At 45.8% G+C, this 27000-nt stretch overlaps 1 protein-coding gene across 1 annotated transcript; it reads right to left on the bottom strand.

The window, feature by feature from the left end:
- Positions 1–427: 427 nt before the first annotated feature.
- MRPL21 (mitochondrial ribosomal protein L21) lies at positions 428–26988 on the bottom strand. Its single transcript, XM_074954709.1, has 7 exons — positions 26898–26988; positions 22019–22079; positions 14631–14716; positions 10869–11032; positions 8605–8657; positions 1870–1973; positions 428–571 (listed from the first exon to the last, which is right to left on the bottom strand). The coding sequence occupies exons 1-7, from the start codon at positions 26962–26964 to the stop codon at positions 507–509; spliced, it is 600 nt and encodes a 199-aa protein (XP_074810810.1). The 5' UTR covers positions 26965–26988; the 3' UTR covers positions 428–506.
- Positions 26989–27000: the final 12 nt, after the last annotated feature.

Here is a 27000-nt window from a genome sequence, read left to right as displayed (position 1 = left end):
AGACCTCATCCAGCAAAGCACTGAAGCGTGTGAATAACTATGCACAGGAACAGTCCCATTGAAATTAATGAGGCTATTAACACACTTAAATGTTTTGCTGGATCAGGGTCTAAGCTGCAAGGCTGTGAAGTTATGTGGCTTTTCTCTTCTACACCACTAGATCTCCGTCCATTTTAAAAGCTGAGCTGACCACTTGCTTTCATATTTTCCATGATGCCTGTCTTCTGCTTGTGAGAGTGCTGGAGCTCAGGCAAAGACAGACTGGAGTGGAATTAAACATCTTGTCAATGATCCTTGGATTCTGAATTTCAGAAGGAATTGGTTACAAACAAACATCATTAAAGCTGAAATAGTATTTCAACAAACAATGTTTGTTAAAAAAGTAAAAATAGGTTTCCATTATAGCCAATAATAAAAAGCCCAAGACTTTCCAGTGACAAGAGTTCTTTATTCCATACTTCCTAAAGCAGTAAAAATAAACCTAGCCCCACTAGACCAACAATCCGTCATGACAAGCAGGGAGCAATTTCTATGGTGTTTATCCGGAGGACCGTCTGTGGCTGCACGATAACTGAAAAAGAATGAAAGAAGAAAAATAAGATCATGCATTAAAGTATCTTATACACTAAGGCCCGGATTTGTAAAGGTATTTAGACACTGCTGTTCACAGTGCTGCAATGCCTAACTGATTTAGGAGCCTAAATATCATTTTCAAAAAGAGATTTAGGCATTTAGATAGCTAAATCCCATCAGCAATTAAAAAAATGAGAATTAGGTACCTAAATCAGTTAGGCTTTGTGATGCTGAGCACTGCAATGCCTAAATACCTTTAAAAATCTGGACCAAAGGCCATGTCTACACTAGCCGGCTTTTGCTGACACAGTTATGTTGATGCAGGGTGGGATAAGGTGCGATCCATGACCCACACGGTGGTGCCGGCAAAAGTCCCACATGTAGACACAGTTATACCGAAACAATTGTGCTTTTACCAGCACAGCTTGCGTCACTTGAGAGAGCTGGAGTGGACTACACCAGCAAACGTGCAGTTTTGCTGGTATTGTTATGTAGGTATAACTATACTGGCAAAGCCGTCTAACGTAGGCAGAGCCTGAGCGAAGGTACGAGCACAAATGGTGAGCTCCTGTGAGAGTGTGACAGGTTTCACTTCTGCCCAATATTTCTACCTCACTGGTTTTTCCTGTTGATAATTCAGGAAGAAACTTTACAGCTGCCTCATTTACATGGTAAACAAGGCCTGGTTCAAGATGCTGTTTAGACTTGTTAACATCTGTGGATAAATATGCAAAATTAGAGGCTGGGGAAGGAGAACAGCAACACTTCCATGTGTTGAAAGCAGTATTTTAAACAGTCTTTTTGGCAATGTGTGTCAGATAGCAAAGGAAGGAAATGAGGTCACTTTGCTCAGAACGGTCAGGACTTGTGTCCCCTGCCCATGTTGCTGTGTTGTGAACCATCAGGGCACTCCTCTGGGCACTGTGTCCCTGTGCTGTGAGACACGAGGGCATTGTGTATGGAGCCCATAGCCCTGTGCTGTGTGTCAGCAGAGCATTCCTGTGGGCACTGTGTACCATGCCCATGCTCTGAGCTCCAAGGGCACTGTGTAGTGGGACCATGTCCCTGTGCACTGAGCTGGGAGGGTATTGGGTACTGAGCCCACATCCCTGTGCCATCTGGGCACTCCTGTGGGCATTGCATACCATGCCCTTGTCCATACTCTGAGCTGCAAGGACATTGTGTGCTATGCCTATGTCACTGGGCTCTGAGCTGCGAGGGCATTCTGTACCGATCCTGTGGCCCTGGGCCATGAAGGTAGTGGGAAGTGACGGTGCTATATTCTTTTCATCTTACTTTTCTTCCTTTGATAATTGTGCCTTTTCCAAAATCTCATGTTAATTCTTGGCCAAGATTCTGTTTTTTCGATAACTGTGGCTTCCACACGGACAAGATCTTTCCTTAAAAATGAAAAAAATGAAAAGAAAAAAAAAAAGAAACACAGCGTAACTAATGACGGCCTTATCTAATCAATGGGCAGACTCCCTGGAAGACTATCACAAAGTAATGCACCTTTCTGACAAAACCCTGTCCTGTGGGAACTGCAAGATCCCCAGCTGCTGAGTGGGTAAATCCATCTCAGCAGTGCCCACTTGCAGGCTTTGCACTGAAGAAACACAGGATTGACTATGCAAGTCTTATCAGGTAAGTGCCACACTAGTCTGCAGGGCAGTACTTCTCTGCTTCACTGGGAGGGAGTTAGAAATGTCTGATGCTGGTAGAGTAACAGTAGAAGTCTGCAGCGACACTCAGAGCTGGCAATCCCAAATTCCCAGTGCTGTGAATGCCTGCAATGAAACCTGATGCACATCGTGCTTTTAAAAAAATCCTGTATTTCCCACTTGGCTTAAAGTACAGCAAACCTTCAATACTGGGCTCAGACTGGTTGGCAACTCTTCTACAGAGCTCTTCCTTCGTCAAGACCAAAGCTGTTCCCCTTTCGACAAAGCAGCAGAGACAGCAAGCACTGGCATTTTGATTTATAGACTGAAGGTTACATTCTTCTAGTGTGACTCACCTGAGTATTGAGTTGGTCCTGCTTTGAGCAGGGGGTTGGACTAGATGACCTCCTGAGGTCCCTTCCAACCCTGATATTCCATGATTCTATTCCTAGAGAAGACAATGGACTGTTCACCTGATAAGAGGAGCAGGACTTGATCCTGTGTCCAATAATGTGGCTAACAGACCACTGCTCTCTGTCTGGTTGTGTGACCTTGCATGAGTCCTTTCACCTCTCTTTCTCCTCCCACCCTTTGTCTACCTTGTCTATTTACTCCTGAGATGTCAATCTTATTTGGAGGAGAAGTCCAGATATAAATTCAGGACTTCATGCTTTCCTAGATCCAGAATGGATCTCTCACAGACACCTGTGGGAGGCTTGCCAAGAGATTATTAAGGGAAGAATATGGCCTTAAATGTCTTGATTCTGTAACCTATTGCCACAGTCAGCATCACTCAGTGATAAAATCTTTCCCATCCTCCCTTCCCTGTGAAAAGAAAAGGAGTACTTGTGGCACCTTAGAGACTAACCAATTTATTTGAGCATAAGCTTTCGTGAGCTACAGCTCACTTCATCGGATGCATACTGTGGAAAGTGTAGAAGATCTTTTTATACACACAAAGCATGAAAAAATACCTCCCCCCACCCCACTCTCCTCTGGTAATAGCTTATCTAAAGTGATCACTCTCCTTACAATGTGTATGATAATCAAGCTGGGCCATTTCCAGCACAAATCCAGGTTTTCTCACCCCCCCCCCCCACACACACACACACAAACCCACTCCCCTGTGAAAGATACTCAGAGCAGCATGGTTCCAAAAGCTCCCATCTCACATGAGCTGGCATGCAAGGCATTCTCTCTTGAAAGGGCGATGACTCAGCGTGCAAACACACATGGAATTCGGCACTCAGCGACAGCTCACACACACATCCTTGGATGCTGGAAGCTAGTGAGAGGAGAACTCTTGGCCAAGACCACTGAGGTATCCCCTTGTGGAAGAGCGCCCTGGAATCTTTAACTGCCATCTAGAGAGGCGGACAGAAAGGAGGGCAATTTAAGGTCCACGCCGAAGAATGAGCTACCTGCCTGAGCAACTGTGCCCCTCGCTCATAACAAATCAGCCTCATTTTAGGACAGGAAACCCAGTCCTGTGCTTTGGGAAGTTCTGGTTGTAATGAACGGTAGGGGTGGAGGATGCTCCTTTTCACAACACCCCAAACAACATTAAAAGCTCACTATTGTGCTCCCTTCTCCGCTGGAGGACACGTACAGAACACTTTCCTGACAAATGACTCAGTCTGCACGTAAGGAAAAACAACAGCCCTCCAATAAGATCATGAAAGGGCCAAAGGCTTTGAAACATTCACCATCAGCATGAACATATACCCTTTGGGAATACAATATCTATAAGAGATTGAATTCTTAGTGGAACACACACAAAAAATCAGCCTATCTGCATATTCTGCAGCCAGACACAGGGAACAAATACAGTTTAATATACATGGCTACTGGCCACATCTAAATGAGCTACAGAGCAGAGCGTGACCCGGAGAAAGGATGTACTCCATAGCTAGCACAATGACACCCCAATCACAGTTAGGGTCTCTAGGTGCACGGAACAGCAATGCTAGAAAAGAAACCAGCAAAGGCAAAGAAAAGCAGGGTACAGGGGTATTTTGTGAAAAATGTCTTCCTATTAGGGAGCTATTCTGCCTGACCCTGTGCCTGAAACCAATGGGAAAGCTAGACTCCCGCTTGCCTCACGACTGCAGGATTAGACTCCATGCATGTAAGCAAGTCCAGTCACTAACACTAGCAGCTGTGCTGTGGAATCACATGGACATAATCGACACTCAGAAGGCAAGATCAGTGGGGACAGAGTGATTCAAACACTAAAATCTGTGGGCTGTTTTAAGCAAATAGTAGTCAAGATTTTAAATAGTGCAGTAATGGGCTACAGGCCACCAGAAGTATGAAAAATAGAGTGGTGGTGCAGGGAAAGTGCAGGTCCAGAAATGAGCCTTTGGTTACTGGCGGGCCAGGTGTCCTAGCTCTCATGGGCCTTACTTGTGTTCAGCCAGAGGTGTTACACTAGGGAAATATCTATACAAACCCATGTAGACAACTCCCCTCTCTAGGCGCTGGATACACACTGTCCTACAGGCATGTGTACTGAGCAACAGCAACACACATACAAACAGACCTTCCAAAATGCCATTCTTAAGCATGCCCAGGTGCCAAGAAGCAACTTCTGTCTGCAAGTCAAGTTTCAAAGCTATCTGACAAAGCTGTGTGTCTGACTACAGTGTGAATTTTGCCCTCTGTTGAATCAGTCGTTAGGGCTGAATGTCTGAGAGACTGAACTCTTCAGGGAAGGGACTCTCGATCTCAATAGGCATCTGTCCAGCGCAGCGCAAAATGAGGTCCTAATCTTGAATCTTGGCGCTAGAGCAATATAAATAATAAATAGTAACGGTTTATTAAACTTCTCAGCTGTTAGCCTTATGCAATCACAGAGGTGAACTCCTGGGCCCCCTGAATTGAATGGTAAACTCCCACTGACTTCAGTGGTGCCAGAATTTCCAGATTAGGTTTTTCTAATAAGGAAGAGGAATTCATACGATAACTTCTTATATCCAAGTTGGAGTGAAAGTGATTGTTACTAAATAATGAATATAATCCATGCAGGAGACATCCCATAAGTATCAAGATGCTTACTGATGACAATCTTTATATCACGCCCAGGAGTCTCTCTCCTGACAGGAGGCAGGTGAACCTCAACATGGCTTTTTTGGGGGAAAGAGGCAGTGTGGCACCGTGCCATCTGGCAACCAGGATTCTGTAGCCTTGGCCAACCTGGGCAAGCAGACAAGAGGAAGTCTTGTGTAAAATAGCTGGCTACGTTAATGGAAAGAAATCTGATCAACAGCATCTAGGGTTAGAGTAAGCTGAGCTCTTTGCCTAACACATGAACCACCAAGGACGCCATGTCCCCTTTATTTAGGGCTAAATTGCCTTAGGGTGTTTTGCAATGGTTCAGAGCGTAAACACCTCAGTGGAAAGCAGTGAAAACGCTGCTATGATTTCTGGGTCACAATCGTTTCCCGTTGCAGCTTTGGGGTGTACAATACTGTACAAGTTATAAAGCTAAGGAAATGACAATTGCATACAACTTAATATTGCTTTTGCATAGAAACACTGGACAATAAGTGGTTGCAAAGAACAAGGCAGACCACAGACTTGGCACTTGGTATGAGCTACTGGGAATGGGAGGAGAGACACCTTTTGTTTTGTTTGAAGATGTTAAAGGAGTATCATGTTGGGAGGTATCTGATTTCTAAGGAAAATTAAAACGACCATCTGTCTAACACAGAACAAGTTCCTACCCGCCTCCAAGTCTGATCAAGGAACGCAGCTGAAATGGACTGCACTGCACCGACACTGGCTCAGATGTTCTCTTATGTGTTGATTTTTAAGCCATGGAAAACAAAAAGTCTTTGTATTAATCCAAGCTGTTATCTATCCTCCAAAACACTTGTGGCTTAGGGAGAGTAGGGAACTATGTACAAATACTACCATCTCTAATAGGTGGTGCTCTGTTTTCCTTTGTCTCATACCATAGTAGTGGGCAGCTTGTAGATATGTCAGAGTTTCCCCATAGCCCCAAAAGAGAGGATGGGATGTAGGGTGACCAGACAGCAAGTGTGAAAAATCGGGACAGGGGTTGGGGGGTCATAGGTGCCTATATCAGACAAAGCCCCAAATATCAGGACTGTCCCTATAAAATCAGGACATCTGGTCACCCTAATGGGACACCACACCACACTTCTATTTCACACACATTTCCTCTCCTCCACTACTTTTAACTCAGTGTAACCTAATACTGAAACGCAACCCTTTGGGCTGCAGTCAGTCACACTGCCAAAGCCCCCCCACTTCTGAGGCACATACAGAGACCAAATGATGGCTTTTCCTCTTCCCCAAAATCTCCAGGGAAGCCCTGTGTTTCAGTGTGTGCCCAAAGGCTAGTGCACAAATATAGCTTTGCCAGGGTACTGTCATGCTGGCAATTAATTAGCAGAGTTTAGGGCACTGCGCAGAAAGATCTGCATTGCTGGAGGACCGTTCCTTTAAGCGGTGCCAAAAACATGGCCTTTTTGAGGTGACTCACAACTTACTCAGAGTCTGCAAAATCTGAGCTTTCATTGCAAGATATTAAGTTTCTAGCCCTATTGGTATTTTTGCAAAAATTCCCCACAAATGTCAATGCTGGTTCACTTCCTCTGCTGGTAGCAGTGTCGGGAGCCCAGAGTACACAAGGCTCCCATGGGCCCCAGCGTTTCAGGTCTAAAATGCTGGCAGCCACGGAAGCCCTGTCTACTGTAGGGCTCCCAATGCTTCTAGCACTTCTGCAGCTGAACTGACAATAGTGACTGTGCAAATGTTTTACAAGTAATCCCTAGGGTAGACGAGGATATGGTTGCAAAGAAAACTGGCCAGCCAAGAACAGAATGTGAATCAATGCAGCGTTGTCTTCCTGATTATGCATAAACACAGCCTGAAATAAAGGCTCTGAGAGGTGTGAGCTCCCTCTCCTCTCAGTTCATTTCACTGGGGGTGTTAATGCTAAAGCCTAACATTGTCATGCAACACATCAACATTAACTATTTTGCTGCTGAACACTGTAGCAGATGAGACGTGGCAGAGAGTGGGAATGAAGCTGGCGGGGAGGCATGGAAACTGAGAGAAGCTGCAGGGAGGGAAATAGACAGAGCAGAAAAGAGGAGAAACACAAAGACCAGGTCTATGCTACATGCTTTTGCCAACACAGTTGAGTTGGTCAGTGGTGTGATTTGCAACCCCACATAGCTGTGCCAGCAAAAACCCCAAGTACGGATACAGCTTATACTGGCAAAACCATGCTTTTGCCGGTATATTTTATTTCACCGGGGGGACTGGAATAAGCTATCCCAGCACAAGCGCAGTTTTGCTGGTATAAGCTGCATCCACACTAGGAGTGCTTTGCTGGTATAATATTCCTGAAAAGCTATACCAGCAAAACACTCTCGCCTAGATCTGGCCAAGGACAGGAGAGGAAGGCGGATGAGGAAGGAAGGAAGGAAGTTTAACTCTAAAGGGAAGTGCATTTACCCAATACGTGATGCTGAATATGACAATAAGGCACTTAAATAATGACAAAAAGTGAGGTTACTACATACAGTTCCCCATCTTTCAACCCTTGATCTTTGTGCGTATCAGCCTGTGACATCAGGGAGAGTTCTGCTGTGGGCTGAGGAAAGTACATAGTCTGATCTCCCAGCCCATGGGCCATAAATTAAAAATGTGATTTGGCCCGATCCACAGAATGAATTTGCCTCCCCTGCTTAACACATTCTGCCCTGAGAAGCCCCACAGGCACATTTTACATTAAAACATTTGAAGTGAAAAAATATTGCTGTAATCATCAGTCTGTTTCCTATTTTTAGTACAATGAGTAACAATAATAATGCTTTACAGTTCTATCATCTGAAGATCTCAAAGCACGTTAGAAACGTTGATGAATTTTGTCTTGTGACTGGCCTGGGAGATAGACAGAGCCAGGAATAGGGGGTACTCGTCACAAGACCACCCTTCCTCTCTATGAGAGGATTTACAGTCTTTAAGTGTATGTAAGAGTAAGATGCCTCCACACTGTCCCCATCAGCAGTTGGATTCACTTCCTCATCCCATTAATACGTTACAGCTGTGTTCAACCCTTAACTATTTTGCTCTACGTTACTAGAAGAGCAGATTTAGTTCTAGGATCAAATGAGAGTCACAGACTTAGGGGCCTAATCCCTTTGATGTGTGCACCTAACTCCCCACAAATGCTAAGCGAAGTGACACACGCACAAACCCCTCAGCACTGCTTGCAGTATGCTGCATAGACTTCTTGTATGCCCGCAGCCCTGGCAGAGCTGAATCTTGAAAACATTTCACTCGGCAGTCAGCTGACTTGAAGATACGTTATTATAAAGTGTGTCTTTCTTACCCCAGAAGTGGCTTTCCAATTAGTGTGAAGTCATCGGCACCAACCAGCAAAACCTGGAGAGATTAAATTATGCACTTGGGTCACTTGCCAGTGGTTGCAATGTAATTAGAAACAATATTATCAAAACTTTACAAGTATCCTAGAGGCTTGGGTGTTGGAAAATTTGCATTTTTATGAGCTTCAAGCCTCAATCTGCTGCTGAAAGAGAGCAACAAGCCAAGAAACAGACCCATTCAATAAACATTCTCCCAGGCAAGGGCTAGGTTTTTTTCTACCAGAGCATGTTTTACGAACACTCTACACACTAATCAGAGCCCCTAAATCCTTTGATTCTATCTGCATTTGTAAGACAGTGGAAGAAAAGGCAGAGAAAAAATAAAGACCCTGAATTTCTAAGATCTTCATGCCAAGGCCTGTGAACATAGCTGCTATGATCACTGGAGTTTTATAGCAGTTGCTATGCACTCCTTAGGGAAATAGCAACATTTTCATTCTTCTTCTCTCTGCACACTCAGATGGGTAACAAACAAATAGATATCCAGGGTAGAGTCATGCCATGTACTAGTCCTTTGGTTCAGGGAATTTAAATTGCCTGCTTAAGTAAGAGAACAGTCAAGACTTGGGCAGACTGGGAAGTATTTAAAACACAGAGTTTCTACAGCCTATTTCTTTTCCCCACTAACTGTACTGCAGCAGTTAAAAGGGTTGCACATATAACTAGGGCTTTGATTTTTGGTTCAGGTAGACATTTGTTAGCAAAAACCTGACAGGATTATGGTCTGGATTTACTGGAAGAGTAAACATAAATGCCTGACTTTCTTCACCCTGACCCAGATCTGTGCACTCTCAGCAGGCTGCTTCTTGCAATCACCTGTCTCACCCAAGGATTCAACCGGCAGCTGCCAGAAAAAGTGCCTCAATACTGGGCTTTAAAGCAACAAACTTGTAGAAAAGTGGCCTCTTCCATACCCTATTACACTGCAAATAAATGCTTGGCTATGATGAATAAAGATTAATCCAGTGTAGCCTCACTTCATGGTATTTCAACCAAGCTTTGGATTAATGAGTCTCTGTGGGGTCATTTAAGTGTTAGAAGTGGATTATGTTGGAAATATCTAACCAGGAGCCCACAATTATCCCCTCCATGCCCTCCTCATCCACAGATACAATGAACATCATGGAAGCTCAGGAGAGAAATCAACTCTCACGTCACTTTCGGATGTACAGTCTCTTTTGGGCAGATTGCTGCATCAACTGATTAGTGTTGTCAATCCCAAAACAACAAACTTTTCTTGTGCAGCATGTCTGAGAATGCAAACATCCAACAGAGAGATGTTTACAACTTTGGACCGAATGGGTAAAGCAAACTGTCTGTCTTCCCACACAGAGGGAAGGAGGCTGAAATCTGCAGAGCAATTCAGTCCTCCTCTCTCTGATGTAAATCATGCTAACATTGTCAATAAAAGGGTAATTAAAATCACAGCAACAGTCAAGGCCTTGCAAGTAGCTACAGTTAGAACTGGAGCTTCTGCAGATCCAAGGGGAATATTCAGGACTTCTCTGAAATTGATTTCTGAGTTCTCAGGGAACTTCTTCCCATTTATGATGCCACGTTGGGAAAGCTGGCCTCTATCCATGGCATTTCTGCTAATGAGCCCAAAGAATAACAACACATCCTTGTGGTTAGCACAGAACTGGTGGGGCTGAGCAGTATAAACATTTTCTGTGGAAACACATCCGTGATATTAAACCTTACAGAGGGCTACTGTGGCAGGGGAGAGCATGGGACACCAGTTTCCCATATTCTGTTGTTTATTTATTTTTATAAACAGCCAGCTCCCTCTTCCAGCCCTCAGCACAATCTTAAATACCACAACATCTACTAATCCTGCTGAGTCAGTTTTATTGCCTTCCATATGGGTGAATGGAGTTTTCTTGACTTGTTGGTCAGGTAGGGGGACCCCTAGGGTTTTATGAAACAATGAAGCAGGCATCGTGAACAGTAAGTAGGTGGCTTGGATCATTTGGTCAGTGACCTCTTGTTTCAATAAACGAATAGAGGTCAACAGCTTTTCCCAAGGATGAAATAGATATACCTTCCCCCAAATTGCATTAGCTGAGGCAGCCTGGAGAAAGAACCAAAGCCACAGTGGGCTACATGGGTGGGGACTAGTCTCATGTCTGTCACAAACAATCGCTGACATAAGGCAGGCTAGGAGTTCTCAAGTTAACGCACATAATCCTGAACATCGGGAGGGTTTTACCTTCTCCAGTCGGATTCGGTCTCCACATTCAGCCGGCAGCACGTTTTCCATTAAAATCAAATCTTCGCTGGTTACCTTCCACTGCTTACTGGCAAAGTGAACCACAGCAAAGAGCCTTCCATACTGCCCAGTGGCAATCATCTCATTCACTTTTTGCACGACCTCTGTTAACAAATGGTGAGTTAATGAGTACATCAGGGATAGGCCACAGTGAGAAAAACCAGCAGAAAAGGCTAGCTGTTCAACACCAACACATTTTGTCCCTGCCACCCTCCCACAGAAACCATTACCTGAGTAGTAGTCCTACTTAGGGTGGCCGGGATTGGCTGAACAGTGATGATGTTTCATAAGCATGGACTTTATCTCCCTTCTTGAAAGACTGAGGTCTCGTCTACACTTGGATGTTAGCTGCTGGACTGGCTGAACCCATACAACCCCCTAATGTAGACACAGTTTACACTGCTGCAGCTTATATTGAATTGCTGAAGTCTGAAACATTTGTTTAGACACCACTGGAATGCCCTATGCTACAGATCCAAGGTGTTCCATAAGAGAGTGCCCCACTCTGCCTTCGATGCATCCCGCAGTGTACAGGAGTCACCCCGTAACTCCTGAAAACCTTACAAAATTCACAGGGGCTGAAGAAGGGCTCCAGTGTACTTTGTAAGGTACACAGGCTCTGCAAATTGTGGCTCCACTGTACTTGAAAAGCCCAAGCTTGAGATCTTGTGTATTTCACAAAGCAAGCAGGGTCCCTTCCTCAGCCCCTTACTTTACATTTCCCAGAGAAGTTATCCGTGCATGCATGTGCATTGCAGCATTCCTTAGCTATGCAAAATGTTCCACAAGCAAAGCCCACCATTTTTAAAAGTCATAACTCAGTCAAATCAAACTCTGCCTTTATGGGAACACTCAAAGGCACTTCCTAATGAGGGCCATTTCCCTGTCAAATTTCAACTTTCTACCCTCAAGCCTTTCAGCTCTCAAGATGTTCAGAAAATGAGTATTTTTTATAATAAGGAAAAGTATATTCCCCCCTTCCTTGTGCTCAAAAATAACTGACCCAATTTTACTCAGAATTTAAACAAAAATCCCATTTCAGAAAGAGATGAAGCATGGAATATTTTACCCCAAAAGGCACACAAAAAACCCAAAGTTATGAGCAACTGAAAACAGGGAGCTAAATGGAAACTATTACGCAACCTTAATGACAGAAGTCAGCGCCATTCCCACTACAATTAAGCAAGGAGCTTATGTTATGGTCAGAAAGTACTGCACATAGGAACAAACCAAATGTCCATGTGGTCTAGTATCCTTTGACTCACCGTTATTACTACTGGATGCTTCAGAGACAGAAGTGTGATCCCCATCTCCTTTCCATTATGACCTCAACTGCACTTCATGACATTGTTGGGAAAAAGTTTTTCCTGCCTCAAGATTGTGAATAGCTTATTCCATTGTGGTCAATATCCTTGTGGGCAAAATGTTCAAACCTATGTGCTTTAAGTTAGGCTCCTAAATCCCTACTTAGGCTCCTAAATAAAAGTCGGCTGATTTACAGTAATGCAAAGTGTGACACTATACCCCATCTTTGTCATAGTAATATTATTATGATATGATTAAGGCATAATTATGCTGCATTTTGTACAAGATGGGTCATGTAAGGCGTCATTGGAAAAGTTTTGATTTGCTGAATATGATTATTCTATTTGTGTGCATGTATCATTTTTGTATCTGAAGTTATAAATACTGACTATGTATCTGTATTTCAAATGTGTTAAACCTGGGTGACACCCACTAGGCAAAATGCTTCCAGCCTAGATAGCTGGTTGTGAAGGGCTTATTCAGGTAATGGGCCGTTAGGAAAAATAATAGGCCTTAGGAGAAGCTTATCCCCCACCTGGTGAGCTTTCCTGAGAAGGCTCCAGACAGCCTGTAAGTAATGGCTGCAAGAGCATGTGACTAGACCACATGACTCTGGACTCCATTTTGGATACCTGTATTTTTCCACAAACTGGTCTGGGAACCAAGTTTGAAACAAAGGGTTCCTGCCATATGGAAGGCTATACAAGGCAGGGAGTGACACCATCTATTGTTCTTCACTCCCCCACAACTCAACACCCGAGAGAAGCTCTGAAAGAAAAGGACTTGGAACGGGGGTGGGGAGCCCAAGCTACAAAGCAAGTGCAGCTTGTGCCTTGAGAAGCTGCAAGCCTGCTTGTATCATCAGTCAGGGTGAGAAATTGCTGATTCATATCCAGTCTTTCTGTTTGCTATCACTTATAATCACTTAAAATCTATCTTTTTGTAGTTAATAAACTAGTTCTATGTTTTAATCTAAACCAGTGTGCCTTTGACTGAAGTGTCTGGGGAAAATCCCAGCTTGGTTACCACAAGCATGCATATTCCTCTCCACATTGAGGAAGAGACGAACTGAATAATAAGTTCATACTGGCTGGGGTTTTGACCAGGGCAGGACGGTACTGCTCTGGGGTCTTAGGCTGGGGAAGTGGGGGGTTATTTGGCGGCAGCCTCCCTATCATTGGTTCATGCAGTGGCTGGCCAAAGCCTGCATGCAACTGTAGCTGGGTATGTCCCTGCCTGTGAGAATGCTGGTGGGAGTGTTGGACTCAGAGCGGTCTAAAGCTTGTCACAGCAGCAAGGTGTGAGACGGAGCCCAAGCTGGTTAGTCAGAGGGCTCAGTGATACCCCAGTTCCAGGTGGCACCCTGTCACACACAGTACTAGCATCTCCCATTGAAGTCAATGACATTTGTAGGTGCTCCGTAAATTTGAAATTCAAACTACTTATATTCAGAACCCTAACTTCAGACCTTTATATTTGAAAATTTTGGCCTATAATTTTATCTAAGCTGAAACGACTGCAGTTTCATGATCAGATCCTTAAAAAAGGAAAATTCACATCAACGAAATGCTGCCATTTTATCATTAATAGTCATCTGCATTTTCGCAGTACAGGGAGTGATCTTACATAAAATATCTCTGGCCATTTCCAGGCACAACAGAGTGAGTGAGGGAAAGACTGGCAGGTAGAACTCAAATACTCTTATAGATGTGAGTTGAGGTCAGAGCTCTAATATTCGGAGCTTGCTCTGGAGGGGCAAGCCAGTAGCTTTGGAAAGAGGCCTCCTGGACACATCGTATGGAATGACACAAAACCATGAATATCTATGAGGTTATGAAGCCTAGAAATTACAATGGCTCAAAGGCAGAGAGCCCTGTGCAAATCAGACTCAATGGCAAATTTGATACATTTTACCAAACAGTTCAATACTTATTTCCCCCAGTATTGATATTAAAAATTTATGGTTCACTGTGTCAACGAACAGTACTTGCAGGACAAACACTTTTCTTCATTACATTCATTTGTCACCTGAGCAATAGAGAGTGGTGCAGTGTGTGCTGTGCACAGAGAAGAATGAAAACAATCCAGAAAAGGAGGTCTGGAGCTGAAGGCTCTTTTTCAAGTAGCTGATGATCCATGTAGTTATTTATTGATATTTTATCCCTCCATTGTTGAGTGAACTACATACATTAAATGCAGCAACCCAGGGCCCCAGCAGACAGTGCAACAGCTCCCTTCTCTAAAATATGCTGGGTGGAATGAGAGAAAAACATGAAGAAGACTGAGAAGAACCAAAACCCACTCAGAAGATCAAGGATGTGCTGCCTTACAGTCTTTCAGACGGCCAACAACAGTATGGAAGCAGTGCTGCCGGGCTCTGCAGCTGGAGAACTTTACCTGCATGGAACTTTGCCTCTTCTATTGGATCTGGTAGTTTGACTTTGGGCCATGGGGGTGAGGACAATGATGTTTTGGCAATAATTCTGTCAAAAATAAGGTGCGAATCAGCTATTACAAATATTTATTACCACGAGACCCAAACCATTAACAAAGACGAGAATCAATAGCATATGCACATAAAATTCCTACATGGCGGGAGAGTGAAAAGCAGGGCTGCTCTGCCATCTGCGGAGGGAGGCAAAACCTCAGGAGTTACGGCTCTCTTCCTGACACAGCTCACTCATCAGCACTCAGGGTCTGATCCAAAGCCCACTGAAGTCAGTGGGGAACTTTCCAGTCAATGGGCTTTGGATCAGCCCCTGAGCGAGTTAAAGAAGTTTTGGTTACTGATTCTCCCCACTCCAGTGTTCTGTGTGATGGTCAGGGGATGTCTAACTAGATGAAGCAAGAAAAATATCCTCTTTGCATAAGAGTCAGGATAAGACTTGCTACAGCAAGAGGGATTTTGATGGAGTAAAATTCCCATTCCTATCTCCCCAAACCCTTTGTTAAACTCCCATCACAGCAACTGAGCAGCTGCCTCAAGAAAGACCATATTAAAAGCAGGCCCAGTAATGAAATACATTGATGCATTCTGACAATTAGGGCACCAGCAGGCACTTTTCAAAGGTGTTGAAATTGCAACCCATTTGAAGAGATTGTTTAACCATATGCTGAAAACGCTTTGTCTTGCTTCAGAGCTAGTCTTGCAAATTACAAAAAGGCACTGTACTCAAACAGAAACAGCTGCTACCCCCAATGCTCAATGCCGTTCAGCTACACAACAAAGTTCAGAGAACCCCTGAGAGCTTTGCTAGAAAGGAGATGAATGGCTCATTTGTCGTCCCCTCCCCCCACCCCACCCCCGTATAAACAGTACAAGTTGAGGACAAGTTTTTTCTTCAATATTATAATGCAACAAGCCAAAATATGCAAAAATGACCTTTAAGAATAAGCAGTTTGAAGTTGAGCTGGAGATTCGCTTAAAATCTCCTTCGGCCTTTGCTACACCAGGCTTTAACTTCGCACCATTGTTGACACCATTGCAGCTACAGCTGGTGCACATAAAGCGCCAGGGGCTACCAGTGGCTTTTACCACCGTGTTGTGTAGATGACATGAGGCATGATCCCACCCCACTGCCACTGACTTCAGTGGGAGCAGGCCTAGACTGCTTTAAATGGTGGTGGCTGCCTGAAGCATTGTCTACATTACGTTGTCTCCGTTTGCTGCACTGGTGTTAACAATGGTGGGGAGTATTTCAGAAAACAACCCAGCACAGATGCAGCCTTAGAAGGAAAAGAAAGTCTAAGATAATGTCCCTAAATCAGCCTCAGGGGACTGGAGATTAATCACTCATGCATGTTACTTGTCCCTCTCTAGGCAGACTATTTTTAAAAGCTCTTCTCTGCTAAATTGGTAGTTTAGTGAGGGCCTTGAGAACCACAGCTGGGCTCTCTATACAAGATTACAAAGTTGCTTTTTTTAAGCTTCCAGCTGCACATCTTGAATGATGACACTGATAGCTGCTAACATCCCTCTTGGAAATTTCTGCTTTAATACAGCGTTTGAGCTGAAAGACTTTATTTAATCCAAAAGCCCCATTGTGAACATAAGAATAGCCTTACTGGGTCATACCAGTGGTCCATCTAGCCCGGTATTCTGTCTTCCGACAAAGGCCAATGACACGTGCTTCAGAGAGAACCAACAGAGCAGGCCGTCGCTAAGTGATCCATCCCCTGTTGTCCATTTCCAGCTTCTGGCAATCAGAAGCTAGGGACACCCAGAGTATTGGGTTGCATTTCTGACCATCTTGGCTAATAGGATGGACCTATTCTCCATGAACCGATCTAATTCTTTTTTGGACCCCGTTATAGTTCTGGACTTCACAACATCTCCTGACAACGAGTTCCACAGGCTGACTATGAGTTGTGTGAAGAAATACTTCTTTTTGTTTGTTTTAAACCTGCTGCCTAATAATTTCATTGGGTAACCTCTGGTTCTTGTGTTATATGAAGGAGTAAATAACACTTCCTTATTTACTTTCTCCACACCATTCATGATTTTATAGACCCCTTGCATATCCAAGCTGAAAAGTCCTAGTCTGTTTAATCTCTCCTCATGTGGAAGCTGTTCCATATCCTTAATCATTTTTGTTGATTTTCTCTGTACCTTTTCCAATTGCAATGTATCTTTTTTGAGATAGGGTGACCAGAACTGCACACAGTATTCAAGGTGTGGGTGTACCATGGATTTATATAGTGGTATTTTGATATTTTCTGTCTTATCTATCCCTTTCCTAATGGTTCCTAACATTGTTAGCTTTTTTGATTGCTGCTGCACATTAAGTGGATGTTTTCAGAGAACTATTCACGACTCCAAAATCTTTCTTCAGTGGTAACAGCTAATTTAGACCCCATCAGTTTGTATGTATGTTTGGGATTATGTTTTCCAATGTGCATCTGCCATGTTGTTGCCCAGTCACCCAGTTTTGTGAGATCCTTTTGTAAATCTTCGCAGTCTGCTTTAGACTAACTATCTTGAGTAACTACCACTGAGCTTGTTTGTTACTTTCCAATTTGCTTTGGGTTTTGGGGTAAACTGACTTGTGGGTCTGTCTACACAGCAACTAGACACCCATGACTCGCCTTTACTACTCCTTTACTACATCCTTTACTGTGGATGAAGGGAAAGCAGTGGACGTGTTGTTCCTTGACTTTAGCAAAGCTTTTGACACGGTCTCCCACAGTATTCTTGCCAGCAAGTTAAAGAAGTATGGGCTGGATGAATGGACTATAAGGTGGATAGAAAGCTGGCTAGACTGTCGGGCTCAACGGGTACTGATCAATGGCTCCATGTCTAGTTGGCAGCCGGTATCAAGTGGAGTGCCCCAGGGGTCAGTCCTGGGGCCGGTTTTGTTCAATATCTTCATAAATGATCTGGAGGATGGTGTGGATTGCACCCTCAGCAAGTTTGCAGATGACACTAAACTGGGAGGAGAGGTAGATACGCTGGAGGGTAGGGATAGGATACAGAGGGACCTAGACAAATTGGAGGATTGGGCCAAAAGAAATCTGATGAGGTTCAACAAGGACAAGAGCAGAGTCCTGCACTTAGGACGGAAGAATCCAATGCACCGCTACAGACTAGGGACCGAATGGCTAGGCAGCAGTTCTGCAGAAAAGGACCTAGGGGTTACAGTGGACGAGAAGTTGGATATGAGTCAACAGTGTGCCCTTGTTGCCAAGAAGGCCAATGGCATTTTGGGATGTATAAGTAGGGGCATTGCCAGCAGATCGAGGGACGTGATCGTCCCCCTCTATTCGACATTGGTGAGGCCTCATCTGGAGTACTGTGTCCAGTTTTGGGCTCCACGCTACAAGAAGGATGTGGAAAAATTGGAAAGAGTCCAGCGGAGGGCAACAAAAATGATTAGGGGACTGGAACACATGACTTATGTGGAGAGGCTGAGGGAACTGGGGATGTTTAGTCTTCGGAAGAGAAGAATGAGGGGGGATTTGATAGCTGCTTTCAACTACCTGAAAGGGGGTTCCAAAGAGTATGGCTCTAGACTGTTCTCAGTGGTAGCAGATGACAGAACAAGGAGTAATGGTCTCAAGTTGCAGTGGGGGAGATTTAGGTTGGATATTAGGAAAAACTTTTTCACTAGGAGGGTGGTGAAACACTGGAATGTGTTACCTAGGGAGCTGGTGGAATCTCCTTCCCTAGAAGTTTTTAAGGTCAGGCTTGACAAAGCCCTGGCTGGGATGATTTAGTCGGGGATCGGTCCTGCTTTGAGCAGGGGGTTGGACTAGATGACCTCCTGAGGTCCCTTCCAGCCCTGATATTCTATGATTCTACTCGACTAGGGCTCAGACTGTGGGGAAGTTTCATTGTTGTGTAGACCTTGGACTCTGTGGGGTGCGAGGGTCCCAGAGTTTAGACTCCAGTCCGAGCCTGAAAGTCTACACAGCAATGAAACAGCCCGGCAGCCTGAGCCCTGCAAGCCTGAAGCGGTTGGCACGGCCAAATGAGGGGTTCTTTTTGCTGTGTAGACATAATGCGTGTTCTCTGAATGACCGGATCCAACTGGCTAAGAGATCCAGCTCACAGACCATGGTTACCATTTTGGGGGGAATACAAAGGGGTCAGGAGTTCTTAGTGACAGCTGGCACAGCAGTGCTTCATATACGCAGCCAAGAAGCTGTGGTTTGTTATTAGTTTTGTACTTTATACAGACTTGGTTTACGGAATGAGATCCAGCAAATTTTGTTAAACGTTCCAACGTATATCCTCAACATTTTTTCTGAGCCTCTTACAGCTGTGATCCAAATTCCTTTATTTCCTGATGTACCTCCTGACTGCACCAAGAGAAGGGTTTCTACATGCTACACCAGGGGTGGGCAAACTTTTTTGCCCGAGGGCCACATCTGGGTGAGGAAATTGTATGCAGGGCCATGAATGTACGGCTGGGGCAGGGGGTTGGGGTGCAGGAGGGAGTGCGGTGTGCAGGAAGAGGCCCAGGACAAGGGGTTGGGATGCAGGAGGGGGCCCAGGGCAGGCAGTTGGGGTGCAGGATGAGTGAGGGGTGTGGCAGGGGGTTGGGGGCTCAGGGCGGGGGGGGGGGGTTCTGAGTGTGGCAGGGGGCTCAGAGCAGGGAGTTGGGGTGCAGGAGAGGTTTGGGGTGCTCGCTCCGGCCCACTGCCGCTTACCTTGAACAGCTCCGGGGTGGCAGCGGCGCACAGCGGGGCTAAGGCAGGCTCCCTGCCTGCCCTGGCCCTGCACTGCTCCTGGAAGTGGCCAGCATGTCTGGCAGTGGCTCCTGGGGGTGGGGTGGGGCAGGCAGCTCCGCCGTGCACTGCCCTCGCCTGTGGGTACCACCACCAAAGCTCCCATTGGCCTCGGTTCCCCATTCCTGGTCAATGGAAGCTGAGGGGGGCGGTGCCCGCAGGTGAGGGCAGCGCATGGAGCCCTCTGCCTGCCCCCCTTCCCCAGAGGCCGCAGGGAAGTGGTGCCGGACGCTTCTCAGAGCAGAGCAGGGCCAGGGCAGGCAGGGAGCCTGCCTTAGCCCTGCTGAGCCACGGGGCTGGTAATCCCACGAGCTGGAATGAAAGCCCTGATGGGCCAGATCCGGCCCACGGGCCGTAGTTTTCCCTCCCCTGTGCTAGACATTCTTTCCTGAGGAATCTCCTTGAGAATCCGGCTAACAAGAAGAACAGAGCATTATACTTGGATGACACTGGGTACCATAGATTGACTTTTCCTAAGGGCACTCAGCACTGACATCCACAATTCAAAAGAACTGTCATCAGAGCTCAAACTGCCCAAGCACGTGGCTGCTAATTTCTGTGCTGAATAGGCCTTCCCAGGAGGCTGATTTAGTTTCTACTCTTAGGTGTTGCTACCTTACCTACTGGAAATGTCAAAATTGCTAACACAATGACAGCTCTAATTAAGTGACAGGTTTCAGAGTGTCCTGGGGATGCAATGAGTGGCAGCAAATCCTCTGCTGCTGCCACAACACTGATGAATGGAAGCTAGAAGGGATATTTAAGCCAGCATCCATCAGTGTTTTCCTGTCAGCAATCTGAGTGGATTCTCTCTGCTTCAGTCAAGACTGTCACTGTGGGGGATTCTTTGCCCCAACATTGAAAAGAATCCCTTGTTACCTGAAAAGCCCTGTTCAATTAATAGTATGTCAACTACATTGGCTGGTTTGCTTGTCCAAAGAAGGGATGACAGACAAGGAACTAGGACATCACTAGTGAAAATACCTATTTGTTATAAACTTCAGAGATGAGCATCAATTAAAACCCTCCTCAAATATTTCAACAGTTTTAATTAGAAGATGAAAAGGTACATAGAAAATGCCTATATGCTATAAAATGGAAGTCAGACTAAATGATCACAATGATCCCTTCTGGCTTTAAAATCTAAGAAGTGTGATTTTAGGTGGAAAAATTATCTGAGTAACCTTTGCTGGAGTTAGGAACCTCTTATGATCTCTCATACAAGTTGTGACATTTTGGAAGGGTTGTGGCAACAGCTAACACCTCTGCTTCATGACTTTCTGTGAAAGGTTTTCATTTGTTCCATAGAACGACGGAGGGAAAAGCATGATTATTCTAAAGGACAATACTTTGCACACATACAATGCTTTTCACCCAGAGCTCTCAAAGCTCTTTACCAAAGAAGGTAAGCACTGAAGCGTACCCTCTTTGCAGAAGGGGAAACTGGCATAGAGAGATTATGTGAACTACACAAAATCATACTGAGTCAGTGGCAGTGGGAACAGAATCTAAGTTCCACTCTCACTCCTCACAGCAGCTGTGTGTTTTGCTACGCAAGCCCCACCATGGAGCAGAAAGCTTACCTTCCCCTGCAAATACTCTAACTCTAAGTAATAGTTGCCATCAAGAACAATTCTGCATATTCCAGTGTCTAAGGGGATCTTAACAGTTGCAGGATGTTTTAATTCAAAGAGACAAACAGTTAAAATGCCCCATACCTAATAAGGAATAAATATTTTAATAAGTAAGAACCAATGACACTGCAAAGACATTTATGGAAAATAGTCTTTGATTCAGTATGATCTTCTCTTTTGAGCAGGTAATGTGTCTCAGATGGGCTGGCCAGAAAGGCATTGGCTTCTGAAACTTAAAACAGCCAGGAACTGTCCGACTACCATAAAATGGTCTCTGACATAAAAAAGGAGCAAAGAATTTCCTGAGAGCTCTGGTCAATACTGCCCTGCAGTAGTTTCCATAGTTATCAAGTGATGTGAAAATTACAACAAGCATTTTCAAATTCAAGGGAAACGCTAGACACTAGTAAATCAGGGTAAAATGAATAGCATGGGAGTTATGTTCAATCTACTTGGCAATGTCCATTAGTGCTCTTTAAAGTGCCTACATTTAACAGAAACAAACCAAATGTTATCAAAAAGTTCTAAAGAACCATGCCTTTTTGGGCTGGTTCCATGGCTTAATGGCAGTGCCATATTCTGTGATGCAAGGACAGAGTAAAAACCCTCTCTCTCAAGCACTCAAGACAAAGGGAAGGGAGTGCCTCATCTTGCTCTTTAGAACTGCAGAAATCAGAGACAGAGAATAATTACTAGGTCATATATTTCAGGACCCAGCACAGAGTAATTTTCTATTTCTTTAGTGACCCCTTCTGGCTAAAGCAAGGAGCGGCACTGACTGAAGCTGTACCCTGACTTGCTCAGGCAGTTGCAGGTACCTCTATCTATACCGGGTCACTGAAAGGGAGAGGGAGACAATAATGGGGAGCAGGGGAAGGGAGGGTCAGTATTTCAGATGGAAGCAGAGCAACACGTTGACATTACCCTTGCTGTAGTGAAGTGCTTTGAGATCGCTCGCTTCGAACTGTAGACCACAACAGAGACGCTAATAAGAAGAGAGGAGAGAGAGAATTAAAAATAAGCAGTAACATTTATCAGTCCCGGGTAATTTAATGAGTAAGTATGAGCCATGCCAATTTCAGCACTGCTGGGAAAAGCACCACAATGCAGGAGACAGAAACAAGACACAGTACGTAATAAATCAAGAACTCCTCCCTAATGCACCATATCCCAAGGGAGCAGAACAGAGACAGGATCACTCTTCTACAGCATACACAGAATACGTACAGTCAGTGAGAGTGTCAGCTAGAAGATTCCAAATGTGGATTGCAACAACGTAATATTGTTGTATTTGTGCATAACATCTCTTTTGTCACCAAGACAGGGGAATGTTCCAGGAGTCTATACATAGCTGTGTTGCATCCTTCCAGTGCTGAACTATTTCTTTAATGGGTACGGTTAAGTGTATCCTTCCCTGCCTAGAAGCCTCTCACCCTTTTAAGGCTGTGACAAGTTATAGAAAATGTGTAGGACAAAACATGGTGGCTCTTTGCAACTTTCATTAAGCCTCACCAAGCTTCCCCACACCCTCATTTCCATGCATGCAAAGGAGGGGAGAGAGAGAACTGCAGGTAACTCCAGTAACTCCCTGGCCATTCATTCTCCAAGCAGTCACTTCAGTGACAAGTGAAACATAGGGAACCAGTGTGAGTGCAGAGGGCTTAAAGAAACCTTTCCAGAGTGGGGGACCTTGGTTTGTACATGCATATGCCTTGGCTTTCCCTGACTCCAAGTACCATCTCTCTTCTCACAGACAAGCGGGCTGTGAAACAGCATCAGTTGGAGAGATTAAAAAACACAGAAAACTTGAACACAAAGATTGTTTTAAATGGCTAAATCAGGGCTCTCTATTTACATTTAACTCTCTAGACCAGGGGTGGGTAAACTACAGCCTGTGGGCCGGTTCCGGCCCGCCAGCCATTTTAATCCAGCCCTTGAGCTTCCGCTGGAGAGCAGAATCTGGGGCTTGCCCCGCTCTGGCACTCCAGCCGGGGAGCAGGGTCGGGTGCCGCTCCACGTGGCTCCCAGAAGCAGCAGCATGGCCCCATTCCGGCTCCTACATGTAGGAACAACCAGGGGGCTTCGCTCTACACACTACTCCCGCATCTCTCATTGGCCAGGAACCACAGCCAATGGGAGCTGCGGGGGCGGTGCCTGTGGACGGGGCAGTGTGCAGAACCGCCTGGCCATGCCTCCAGGTAGGAGCCAGAGAAGGGACATGCCGCTGCTTCCAGGAGCCGCTTGAGGTAAGTGCTGCCCGGAGCCTGCACCCCCTCACCACCCACCATGCCCCAAACCCCTGATCCCCCTCCTGCCCTCTGAGCCTCTTGATCCCAGCCTGGAGCACCCTCCTGCACCCCAAACCCCTCATCCCCAGCCCTATCCCAGAGCCCGCACCCCCAGCTGGCGCCTGCACCCCAACCCCTGCCCGCCCTCTGAACCCCTCGGTCCCATCCCAGAGAGCCCTCCTACACCCCAAACTCCTCATCCCCAGGCCCATCCCAGAGCCTACACCCCCAGCCAGAGCCCCCCCCCCCCCACTCCTCATTTCTGGTCCCATCCCAGATCCCACACCCCCAACCAGAGCCCTCACCCCCTCCTGCATCCCAACCCCAATTTTGTGAGTATTCATGGCCTGCCATACAATTTCTATTCCCAGATGTGGCCCTCAGGCCAAAAAGTTTGCCCACCCCTGCTCTTGACAATGAGCAACTGAAATGGCAAAGGAAGAGTGGAATGGAGGATTATCATTAATGTGACCAAATATCCAGAGAGATTAATGAAAATCCCCTAACGGAAGGGTTGCATTCTGATGGGCAATTATTGTAATTTCCTTTTTGCAGTCACAACATTGGAGATATTTTCTTTGGAAAGGAACTAGACCTGCACAATTGCTAATTAACAGGGAGGGCCTAACCCTGGAAAACTGGGCTAGTAAATAAGACAGCAATTGAACGAAAAAGAAGCTGTCTCTGAAGTTGTTTGCTTAGCTAAAAGAAAGTGTTTGCACAGCTCCTTTAAGCAGCTGCTTTTGAGGAATGTTGGAAGTTGCGTTGCCTCCTTCCTTCACCTTCCACAGTGCAATAAATACATATGTCTGGAAAGGGCCCGTTACAACCAAATAAACATAATGATTCTAGACTATGCGCTCTGCTTTTGATTATTATTATAACGAACTGGTAGCACAAATCAAACGTAGGTCTGGATTTACAGCTCATGAGGCAGGCAGCTTATTCAGATAATCACACTTAGCTCTTCGTATAGTGTTTTGCATCAGTAGATCTAAAAGTGCTTTCACAAGCATCCTGCTACTGGCCACATCTACACGTTCAGCTCAACCTCTCCCATTTAATGGGATTGCTACCAGACTGCTGTCCCTGAACTTTGCTTAAGGGCTCCATATTTTATGACAAACTCTAGCTAGTAGATGTCTCAGAAATGTGAAGTGCCATTTCCTGTTGGCTGCTGTGAGGATGGTCACTGCTACTTTACTCCTCACCAGACTCTCTTTATGTCTTGTTCCCCTGCAAAAATCTCTGGTGCTTGCCTCTGCTGCACTACATAGTTTTTTGGAGCACCAGCAGCATGAAACTGACATAATTCTTGACTATATCACTGAGGCCTACAGGGTTCTGAATAGCAAATAAAAAACCCAACCAGAATCTTTGTTAATTTTACTCTGGTGCTGTTAGCCAAGGCTAAGCATCAAGGGGCACTCAAGCTGTCTGCCTGCAGACTCAGGAAGACAACTGGCATTGGTCTATATTTGGAAGGTAATTAGGGCTGGACACCCTTTATTTTTGATGAAATCATAAGTTTTTTAGAAATTGATGGTATAGATCTCCTCTTTCACCCACCCAAGCTTGCCACTCACTTTTTCAAGCCCTGAGTACTAGTGATTCTGGCAGAGGTGCTGTGTCTGTCATACACAATTGCCTATGGCAAGACCCAACTGCTATGTGGTCCACCTACGAGTAATGTGTATAGGCAATATGTTACTGCCTTAGGCAGCAGATTTAAGAATCAGGAAATGGTGCCAATATCGAGCTAGTCTGCAGATTTCACCAGGGTATGACAACTAATATATGCATCTGTTCATCTGATTATCCATTCTTTTCAGAGTCACAGCTTCCCAGGACAGAGTTCCCCATCGTATAAGTATGGCTTTCAATCTTTGTTCCTAGATGGATGACTTTACATAGGCTGTATTAAAATGCACACTGTTTGTCTGAGCCCAGCTTACCAAGTGATTCAGATTGCTCTGAATTAGTGACCCTCATCTTCATTATTAACCACTTCCCCAATCTCCGTGTCATCTGCAAATTATATCAGTGATGATTTTATGGTGTTTTTTTTTTCCCAGGTCACTGGTAAAAATGTTAAATAGCGTAGGGATAAGAACCCATCCCTCCAGGACCCCACAAGAAACACACCCACGCCTGATGATTCCCTGTTTACAATTACCTGTAAATTAGCCAGTTTTTAATCCATTTAACATGTACTATGTTGATTTTGTACCATTCTTGTTTCTTAATGTCATGTGGTACAAAGTCAAATACTTTATAGAAGTCTATTACATCAACACCATTTCCTTTTTCAAACTTGTAGCTATCAAGTTTTTGTACTGGCGCAATAATTTTAAAAAAATCCCTAACTGAAATAAAAGTTATACAAGTACACTCCCCAGTGTGGACACAATTAAACTAGCATAAAGGGATCTTACATTGATATAGCTTATTCCCCTTCCCATATGGGAATAGCTATGCTGCTATAAAGCACCAGCATAGGGATACAACTGCATTTATGCTAAGAGAGTCTTAACCATACTGGAATGGTTAACATGTTACAACTTTCCAGTGTAGACAAGTCCTAAATTGTTTGAAGCCCGGCCAGCTGTGACACAGTTAAAGGCCAGAAGGGACCACCAGACAGTCTGTACATCACAGGCCACCAATACCACCCAATACCCGCACACCAAACCCAACTGATTCAATTAGACCAAAGTATTACAGCCTAAAGGAGGCTAAACTATTATGTGCCACAGGCAGAGAACAAGAGAGAGGGGGGTGCACCAGTGCCTGAGGCCCCCAAAATGGCAGGGAAATGATTAAGTGAGATACGCCCAGATAATCCTGGCAAGTTAACCGCACCCACACACTGGAAAGAAAGGGGGGGGAGAAACACCACCCAATGGCAACAGCCACTGCCAATCTGACCCTTCACTGACGCCAAGGCCAGAAGGGACCATTGTGACCATCTAGTCTGATCTCGGTCCTGGGTGACACAGGCCCTAGAACTCCCCCAAAATATGTGTGTGTGTGTGAGGGGAGGAGAGTGGGGAAGTCCATCCCAGCCCCACACAGGGCAACCCGCTACCCCTGAGCATTCGCGCCAGAGCCGGCCTGGGCGAGTGCCCGTCCCTGCACGGCGGACACCCGCACGCAGGCTGCGAGCTCCCCGGGGCAGGGGCTGGGGTGACCGGACAGCGAGCGGGGGGTGTGTGGGGGGGGGGGGTCACAGGTGCCCAGAGAAGAAAACGACCCGAATTCCGGGACTGCCCCGATACAGCCCCAATACAGCGACAGACTTTCCCTCCTGGCCTTGCAGCGCGCCCAGCACGCCGGGGCCCAGGCACTCCGGTGGCCGGGACACGGACACCCCTTCTGCCCATCAGGGCAGGAGCCGGGCGTACAGAGGGGCCCGGCGCTGGGGTGCAGCCGACCCCGCGTTAACCGCAGCGCGGGGCGGGGAGCAAAACCCCAGAGGCCCCCCCGCCGCCGCCGCCGCCGCCGCCAGGTCTCACCTGCCACGGGACCCGCCCGCTGCCGCCCCGGGCCCAGGATCCGCCCGCAGGCGGCCGCCGCCATCATCGCGCCGCGCCGGAGCCGGAAGCCGGGGGAGCCTGA

The sequence above is a fragment of the Natator depressus genome, chromosome 6 (assembly GCF_965152275.1).
Source record: "Natator depressus isolate rNatDep1 chromosome 6, rNatDep2.hap1, whole genome shotgun sequence".
NCBI lineage: Eukaryota > Metazoa > Chordata > Testudines > Cheloniidae > Natator > Natator depressus.
This window is presented reverse-complemented; position numbering and strand designations above follow the sequence as displayed.

Coding starts and splice junctions, on each gene's coding strand:
- MRPL21 (XM_074954709.1), bottom strand. CDS start 26,964: ATGATGGCGGCGGCCGCCTGCGGGCGGATCCTGGGCCCGGGGCGGCAG. Junction 22,080..26,897: donor GCGGGCGGGTCCCGTGGCAG/GTGAGACCTGGC, acceptor TCTTCTTATTAG/CGTCTCTGTTGTGGTCTACA. Junction 572..1,869: donor CAATTATCAAAGGAAGAAAA/GTAAGATGAAAA, acceptor ATTCTTTTTCAG/TTATCGTGCAGCCACAGACG.